Genomic DNA, 9,317 nt, shown 5'->3' on the forward strand with positions numbered 1-9,317 from the left:
CCCGGTCCCCCCCCCAGCCCGTGCCCTGCGGCTCTGCGGGCGCCCGGCCAGCCCGCCCCGGCGTCGTATTCTCCCTTTGCTGACCGAGTTGGGGGGGCTGAGGGTTGGAGGCGGCCCCCCGTTTCCCCGGGGGCAGCAACGAGCGTGCGCTCCCCCGGCCCGCCCGGCGCAGAGCAGAGATGGGGTGCGCGCCGCGCGGCCAGGGCTCCCCACGCTGCCTCCGAGCGCTTCCCTGTCCCCGCCGCGGGGACCTCGGTGGCTGCAGCCCGGGGTAGATGCGCTCGGGGCCCGGCGGGCAGTCTCCCTGCCTCCGGCTGATGGTGGAGCTGGGGAGAAGCGCCCGGCGTTGCCTCTTGGCCCTTCTACCTCACTCGGACGTGGGGCGCAACCGCCTTTGAACAGACGTTGTAGTTCAGGTTTGGGGTGAGCCCGGATCCAGGCTTGCGGCGCCTTCCCAGCTCTCCGCCCCGGCTCCTCGTCAGTCCTGTCATTTCTGTGCTTGGAAGTCTCCTTGCAGGCAGCCGGGCAGGGGGGGGGCACCAGCAAGGCCGAAATCTGTGGTTCTGGAAAGAGGCCGAGGATCTGCATCGGCCACCTGGGACCCGCAGCCTCCTCTTCTTTGCGCAGGAAGCAGAATCGTCCCCTGGTATCGGACTAGGGGTGGGGGTTGCGCAGAGCGGAGATCTCCAGACTCAGATGAAGAGTATTATTAAAGTAACAATAATAAATACTCCAAGGGTTTTAGAAACCCAGCTACCTTTAGCCTTAGTCACTTGTGTTGTTGGAATCTCTTCCTATGTGTTCGCCCAACCAGGATCACACAGCCGCCAGGCTGGTCTCAAATAACCTTGTAACTTACAACCGCTTCGGAATCGGTCGTTCATCAACCGTAATGGATACGTATTGAAAGATGTTCATTCTGGAAAGGCCGTGGGCCTACAGTTTGGCCATTTACATTCTAACTGGTGTCATTTAGAAACAAATTTCATAATTTGGAAGAGCCTGTATTACTGCAACACCATTAAAGAAAAGAAGGCAGTCTTTGATTTGTGTCCAGCCATTCCTGGAGGCAAACCTAGGGCCAGCGTAAATAAACACTACCAAAGCAGGTCAACTTCCACGATTTCTTCCTTTATTTGTTTCGGAGCAAACCCAGGTTATTAGCAAGCAGGCCTGGCTATGGCGGAATGCTTGTTATTCTTTGCTTTCAAGGACTGCCCTGCCTGAGTTCCTCAAAACCAGGTGCCTGGAGAATCATGTCGTTTGGGGACACGGTGTTGGAGGGCCCGTTAGTTGTCACATAATTTGAGAAATGGCACGAGTCCAAACAGATGTAACCAAACACAGCAGGCAGCAGCCGGAGCAGGGTCTGGGACTGTGTTGTGTGGCGTGTCCTTCTTAGCCATTCCACGGTATGCATGATGCTCTCATTTCTTGTCATAAATCTTGAATAATCTCTTCTAAGGAGGAACAAGAGAAACGTTGCTATTTTCAATCTGATAGTCCTCAGTCTCAAATCGTCCATCACCTTCAACTCGGCCTCTCACCTAGTTATATCTGAATTAGGATGCCTACATGTATTAAAATAATCAGATTTCATCTTCAAGATCCAAATCACGCCCTTCAAATGTATTTGTCTGTCCCTCAAATATGTATTTAAAGATACGTTTTAATGTATCTGTTGCTGATGGGCTTTTAGGAAGTGTTATTGCCATTTCATCTTTTTCTCTATTTAATTGCATTTATTGTCCATTTCACCTTACATCACAAACTGTGTATCTGGCCAATAGAAAGAAAAACGCTGCTTCTACCAGTTTCTAGGGCGAGTGTGATCTTAAGTCCTGCACTGTAAGACTGAAAGTAACTACTGAACGGTCCTCACGGCTTTGTTTGTCCCTGCCCCATGTGATATCCTCTTTCAGTTTTGTTTGTACGAATAAGTAGAAATAAGTAAATAAGGGCATTTTGACTTTGTTTTGAAACCTTCTTAATGCCGGGTACAGTCAACATTATTTACTTTCAGAAAATTCCACCTTCTAATGTGATCTGATCCATAACAGGGTGTGACATCTTTTCCCGTTAATTTATTTAGATATTGTAAGGAGAAAGCAACTTGGCCGCAGATAAAATTGATGGTGTACGTCTGCATGGCAGCAGTTAAAGCCACCTCAAGACTGTGCGTTTTAGTGGTTCGTTCAAGTTAATTGACCCCTTAGGGGTTCCTGGTGCTTTCCCCAATTCCCAATGACCTCAGCACGTAGCCATGCTTACGCTAGTCAGCATCTGCGCTTCCATCTACCCAAGTGCCAAAATGAAGCTTTTTTATGATTACGAAACAGCAGAGATTGAGGACTAGACAGTGAGAGAGGGAACCAAGAGTTTCACTTGAGACCAGGCACGTGCGGCAGCGCACACCTCGCTTTTTCTCAGCATTGCTCGTAGAGAAAATCTCTGCTGCCTGCTCGCAGGGGGTCCTGATCTATAAAGCACTAAAGTCTTTCGATGCTTTGAGCATAGGAACTGAAAGTGACTGGTGCGGGAGAGTATTGGGTAAAGGTGACTGCTGCTTACAGGGGGTTCTTACATTTCCTAATAGACCAATGCGGACTGTGAAAGCCGAATCCTGACATCTGGTCCTCTCTTTCGTCTCTTCCCACGCAGTGTTGATGTACCGGGGTGAGGCTTTAGAAGATTTCACAGGCCCGGACTGTCGTTTTGTGAATTTTAAGAAGGGCGACCATGTGTATGTGTACTACAAACTGGCAGGGGGAGCGCCTGAAGTTTGGGCTGGAACTGTAAGTAACGGTTTGACATACTTCTTTTCCGACTTTTTATTGGCTTCTTTAGCGCAGTCGATTTAAATAATTGTTTTCTTGGGGACTTTGATGGTGTTAACCTGTCACCTCTGCTGGGCTGAAGAAGGTGGCTCTAGGCCCCCGGCAGGCATCCGTCAGGCCTGGCGCAGAGGTGGGCTCAACAGCAGTTTCTGAGGCAGAACTGACCGCTTCCCGCTGTTGGTCCTCAGCCTCATGTTCTGGGTCTGATCGGCCATGGACGTTCTATCCGTAGTAAAGGTCAAAATGCTGAAACCTGCAAAGTTTTAAGTTCACTGCTTCAAAAAGGAAGGATTCGCGAGCAGCAGACTCCCTCCTGGAAACCGCAAGATGCCATTCCGGGCATTCTCGCTTCAAGTTGATTTTGTGTGCATCCCTTTTTTTCTAAATTATGAATTTCTGTGAAAAACTGGCAGCCTTGGGAACACGTGTGCCATTCTTAGTCTGTTAGAAAAGCAAAATGTCTTTTTCACTCTGCTTTCCTGTTTATTCTTTTGTTTGCAACTTCTGGGTCTTTTCCTGCTCTTCAGACACTTGCTCCCGATGGTTCCGCAGCAGCTGTCCCAGGAACCCGGTTCTCTGGGTGACTGGGTGACAGCAGACGGGAGGGCAGCAACAGCTTCGTGCCTTGATATTTTGAATGAGTGACCTGATTGAGAGGCTCATGAGTTACTGTCCTTTCCTCTTTAAAGAGTGTGATGTGTAGACTGTTTACTGAAAGTAGTAAGAGTCCTCCATTGCCTTAAGACTGTCCAAATTTAGAGAAACACCCAGTCCCGACGGAAAACTTGCATTAAACACCAAACAACAGAAAATAAGGCTTAAGAAAGCTCCACAGGGAAGAACAGGGGAGGAATCCTGAAAGGCAGAATCCCAGCTGAGTCTCTCGGTACAAAGAATCGTCTCTCCTGCCTCTTTCAAGTCTACCACATGAGATTTCTTAATAATCTTTACTCCTGGGAGTTCTTTTCCACGTCCCTAGCTGCGTTTCTCATCTAGTGGTTAAGTTTGAGCATCGGGATAGGTGAACTCGCAATTGTGTACGTCCTCACTCTGGTTCATGACCCGAGGCACATCGAGAAAGCCTGCCGTCTCTCTGGGGCCCAGCCCTCACCCTGCCCTCTTTGGGACACATGCCCTTGGCACCCAGCCAGAAGGGACCTCTGCTGTCTGATAACTGTTTAGGTGGCACTGTTTGCCCTGCTCGCGTAGAACTGTTTTTCACTGAGTTGTGTCGCAGGTACTGTGTATACTGATTTATCTCCTGTAAAGTTAAAAGCTCAGGCACGGAAGGGCCCTAGGTAACCCATCTTCCTTTTGAATATTTCAGGGCAGTGGCACTTTATTACATTTGTCCTGATAGCAGCTTGTGAAGAATCCCTTCTCTGGAAACAATATTCGAATCAAATTAGCAGTTCCTTGGCAGAGATGCCGTATAGCAGCTAAATTAGATGTAAGGATTACTTCCGGTCATGAGGGCCGTGATTCCTAAGAAACGGGACACCACCCAGTGTAAAAACGCGGAGTTGTATGTAACCTGTGGTCTCAAGTGACAGAGATTACGCACAGATGTTTCCTTTCGCTACAGATCTCTTGATTTCTTTTCCTTTTCCAGATTCTCTTTTAATAACATTTTCCTGAGAAGGAAAAAAGTCTATTTTCCCTCAGTCTCCCCTCTCAATTGGTGAACCTTATACTTTAGGAAATTAAAAATTCTCTCTCCTTAGTCTTCGAAATGATTCTTGTTTCCATTGCTTTGTTTTCATCCTGCAGTCTTTTTTGGTTTCTTAGAGTTTCAGACTTTTCGGCCAATGTGGCAGTTTTTAATTGCCCTGTTTTATCTAATCTCCAAGGCCCCTGCCACTAAGACTGGCTTTCAGCAAGCTGCCTCATATAACAAAAGCACTCGTAATGAGGATATTTTAGGAGTTAGTGATAAGAGCCTTTTTTTCTTTCTGTGTATTTGATCTGCATATCGGTCTCTTCTAATGACTGGGAAGAGATCCACGGTGTCCTTTCGGGCTGTAGCTAGTAAAAGACGGTGCATGTTTCTCAAGCAGACACACTTATACCTTAACCATCAGTGCTGTACATTAATGGGATGATCCACAGAGGTTTGCTTTGCATAAAGCTAAAGCTTGATATGTAGATTAGTGTGAATTTTATTTTCTCCTCAAATACTCAAAAATCTCGTTTTTGAAAAAGCTAGTACAGCCCATAATATCAATAACTACTTGCCTTTTGTTATGCTGGTCATACATTTCAGAAATCTTGTATTTTTTACTTATGAATTTTCGTGGCTGGTGTTTATCACTTGGCCTTTGTGAGCAGTGCTGTGAACCGTGCAGCAGGTGATGCCTGCCAGAGGTTATTTGGAATTGTGTTTCTAACAGCTTTGATTTGCATAGTTTTAACCACGTAACAGACAACAATCTTCACTTGTGCAGATCTTTTATCGACTTCCAAAAACTATCTTTATGTGCCCTATGTTTAGAATTAAGCCGAACATTGAAAGGAAACTTGAGTGGTTTTAGAAAAGCTGGCTTTACAATATTATGTACTTGATCGTTACTGGAATAATAGTCTCTGTAATCATAATAGTGACTGTATCTCCTGTGATTTTATTGACCTGTTTATGCACATGAATATTTCCTTCTACTACTAAGAAGTCTCTCATTTACATTTCTTGTTCAGAACTTTGGTTGATATTTGTTTCTTTTACCCATTCTTTTATGTAGGTCGGGCGTAATTTTGGATATTTTCCGAAGGATTTTATTCGGGTAGCCCATGAATATATTGAAGAAGAGCTGAAAGTCCCAGCAGACGTAAGTTGCAAGTTTTTTTTTTTGTTTTTTGGGTTTATTTTGGGTTCTCAATTATAATTTGGCTTATAAACTCATCAGTTATTAACTCCAGTAAATCCTCACTTAGCATCGTCGTAGTAAATCCTCACTTAGCATCGTCGATAGGTTCTTCAACTTTAAACGAAACAATGTATAATGAAGCCAGCTTTATCACAGGCTAATTAGTATAAGCAACAGTTAGGTTCCAATGCATCTCATCAACGTTAAAACAAAACAACGTCGAACAAGACGTTATTCAAGGACATGCTGTAGTTTTGAAAGTCTTTGTGTTTTGGTCAAAAGAAGTCCATTTGACCATAAATGTATCAGATTTAAAGTCAGATACCTTTAAAAATAGAAAAGAGCGAAAAGTTTGAAGAGAATTTATAGGAGACTGTATCATAATCTGAGAGTTGTCTAATACATTAAAGCAGCACGCTCTTTATAAGGCCGTATACTCTTATATAAGGCCGTATACTCCTAGACGGAGCTTTTCTTTGCTGCTTATATGAGAATAAAATTAAGAATTCAGTGTCTTTGCATTTAGTTATTAAACTTACGAGGAAAAAAATTCTTTTTACAAGCAAAAGGAGAAAGTGTCTCAATTTGAAAACTCAATGAACAGCTGCTAGACAGTATAATTACATAGAAATCAGGCTAAATTGGTCAAACCCTAACTTATGTACTAGGCCAGAAATGCAAACTCATGAGACTTTTCTTATGATTAAATCTTTAGTGATTTAAGGGATTATAGTTACAGACGTGGAGAAGGGACCGTGAGGGTTTCAGATCCATAAGGTATTGACTGCACACTCTTTAAGGCATTCTGCTAGGGCGCACCGACGTAAAACAGCTGTCAACACCAGGGTTTTGTGTTCCGGGATCCTCATTCAGCAAATTGTTTTCTGGAATTTTAAGATTTATAATAACTGAAGCCCACCTTCATTAGGACATCTCTGAGCAGCTCTGGGAGCGGCTGCAGAGCGTGCTAGCTGCTGGCCCAGGCAGTTCTTAGACGAGGCTGGCAGAGCGGGAGAATGTTCACATTTCTCGATAACCTCGAGGGTCATAAAACCCACCCGTTCGCCTGTCCGGCCTCACTGTAATGAAGAGGCTTCTGGGATTTCAGCGTGAGACAGCAGTTCACGGGTGGCGGGGACCGTGCTCGCTGGGGACTCTGCCCCCTCACTGCACCTCCCAGGGCACGCTTCCCTCAGTGGTAAGCAAGTGGCTTAGAAACGCGTGTGCTAACACGAGGGGCACACGCACCCTCCCCGGAGGGACGGGCAAGCTGAGTTAGGAGCAGAAAATGGTCTTTGTTGGACTTTTAGTTTTTCTCTCTGTTTGTGGCCCCTTTTATGTCAACTTGGTTTTTGATGGAGGAAAGGAAGAATATAGACCCCCCCGGACAGTCCCGAAAGCGGGTCGTAACGACACCAAGAACCCGGATTTAGAGTCGAGCACGTCCCTTGCTGAGCCGTGTTTTCAGGTTATCCTTGTAACGATGAAGTGGGGAGCCCCTCGACACCAGCCTTTGTTCCTTCCCATGCACCTCTTAAGCTGATTTATGTTTCCCAGTCCAAGGGAAATATGAGCCAAAATTCTGTGTCGACGAAGAGCCTGACAGCGAGGTGATTCTGCCCGCTTCTGGCCGGGTGAGCAGAGAAGCACAGCCTGGGGGCCAGGGTGACAGGGAAGCGAGATGGTCTTCTGGCTTCTCCCGGACAAATCGTTATGTGGTGAATTCCCCCAAACATCAGGCATAGATGTTAGAAGTTTGGGGACCCAACCAGTGACATCCCACTTTCCCCCACTTGAGCTCAGGACACACTGAGAAACACAGGAGTCAGGCGGATGGAGACCAAAATGTCATCATGACTTACGAACAAAGCTTTTTGGCAAACATGGCTCAAGTGTGCAGAAATAATGGGCTTTCGAACCTGGCAGTCTATAAAAACTCAACGAACCAGCCACGGTAGAGCCAGGTAGTGGGGGGCCTCCTCCCCAGGCAGACTGTCTCCAGAGAACTGACTGCATGGAGGAGAGAGGGTGTGTCTTCCCTCCAGCTGGTCCCAACCAGAAAATGGGTGGCGCTAGCCACGGGGATCGTTCCTTGCCTGGGGAAGAGACAAGGAAGGGAAGCCAGGAGCATCACTCAGGTAGGAGCCCTTCCTCGGGGAGGCAGGAAGCCGAGGAAAAGGAGGCTCCAGCCTCCTGTCCCCCGACTACACAAGGACAGTCATTGCCCACTGTTGGCGCAAAAGTCCCTCCAGAGCCAAACATGGACTTGAGGCTCTCTCTGTCGTTAGCATGGGTAAGAGTCTGCTCTTGTGACATGTAGCGAGTAACACGCCCATGTTTTTCTTTTCCTTACAGGAGACAGATTTTGTTTGTTTTGATGGGGGAAAAGATGATTTTGATAATTATAATATAGAAGAACTTTTAGGATTTTTGAAATTGCCCGAGTCTGCAACTGGAGACTCTGGGAAAACTATAGAAAAAACTTCTCAGCATGTGGAAAACCCCGAAGTATCTGAGGAAAGTGCCCTTGACCCAGCAGAAGCCAATACGGAGGAGAGTGAAAGCGAACTCTCCGAAAACACTGAGGAACTCGAGGAAAGACACGCGTCTCGGAAGAACCCCCCTCACGTAAACCGTCAGACGGATGATCCTCAGGGAGAATCTTCATTCGACCATTTTGAAGAAATGCTACAAGAGAAACTGAAAGTGCCGGAAAGTCAGAACAACAAAACCAGCAACAGTTCTCAGGTCGCAAATGAACAAGAGCAGATTGACGCTTATAAGCTTTTGAAAAAAGAAATGACTTTGGATTTGAAAACCAAATTTGGCTCAACTGCAGATGCACTTGTATCTGATGATGAGACGACCAGCCTTGTTACTTCATTAGAAGATGATTTTGATGAGGATTTAGATGACGAGTATTACATAGTTGGGAAGGAAGAAGAGGATCAAGAAAGCTTTGATGAGCTGCCGTTACTCACCTTTACGGATGAAGATCTGGAAACGCCCTTGGAATCTGGAGCTGAGAAACATTCACCAGATAAAGAGCAGAATTCAAGCGAAGAGGATAAGGCTGAGGTAACTCAGCCCCCTGGCGTCAGACACGATGCTACTGTCACAGAAAGTGAACAAATGAGTGTGGATTTAGAGAATTCTAGTTCAGAGGCAGAGGGAAGCGATGATGCATTCGTCCCAGACGGCGAATGGGGGGAGCCACAGTTAGCGGCAGATTATGTTGAGTCTGAAAAGGCAGAGGATGGTCTTTTGATTGTACACGGCCTTGAAACAAACGAGGACAAAGACCCAGAAGTGGACGCAGAACTTGGCAGTAAAGGAAAGGGGAGGACCGGTGAGGGGTCCCCGACGGACCTGCCGCGGAGTAAGAAAGGGCCAGAGGATGGAAAGCAAGAAGGCGGGACACCGCGCGGTTCTGCTCAGAGCCGTGACCTTGACTCGTTGCCGGCTCCTGGGAAGGAGAGAGCAGCACTGACATCGACCTTCGGTAACAAAGAAGGTGACCTAAAAGGAACAGTTGTTTCTGTCTCAAAAGAAACGCTCCATGAAGAGAAGCCCGGGGAGCAGCTTTTGGAAGGTGGCTCAGACAGTGGGTCGGAACGCA

The 9,317-nt window shown here is 46.6% G+C and overlaps 1 protein-coding gene across 1 annotated transcript in view; it reads left to right on the forward strand.

Annotated features, from left to right (window-relative positions):
* Window positions 1-9,317, forward strand: part of MIA3 (MIA family member 3, ER export factor) — a 50,528-nt gene that overhangs the window by 9,372 nt on the left and 31,839 nt on the right. Inside the window, exons 2-4 of the mRNA XM_023520105.1 lie at window positions 2,662-2,795; window positions 5,573-5,659; window positions 8,054-9,314. Of these exons, the coding sequence (XP_023375873.1) occupies window positions 2,662-2,795; window positions 5,573-5,659; window positions 8,054-9,314 (1,482 nt within the window). The remainder of the gene's footprint in view (window positions 1-2,661; window positions 2,796-5,572; window positions 5,660-8,053; window positions 9,315-9,317) is intronic.

The sequence above is a fragment of the Pteropus vampyrus genome, unplaced genomic scaffold (genome assembly GCF_000151845.1).
Source record: "Pteropus vampyrus isolate Shadow unplaced genomic scaffold, Pvam_2.0 Scaffold248, whole genome shotgun sequence".
Taxonomy (NCBI): domain Eukaryota; kingdom Metazoa; phylum Chordata; class Mammalia; order Chiroptera; family Pteropodidae; genus Pteropus; species Pteropus vampyrus.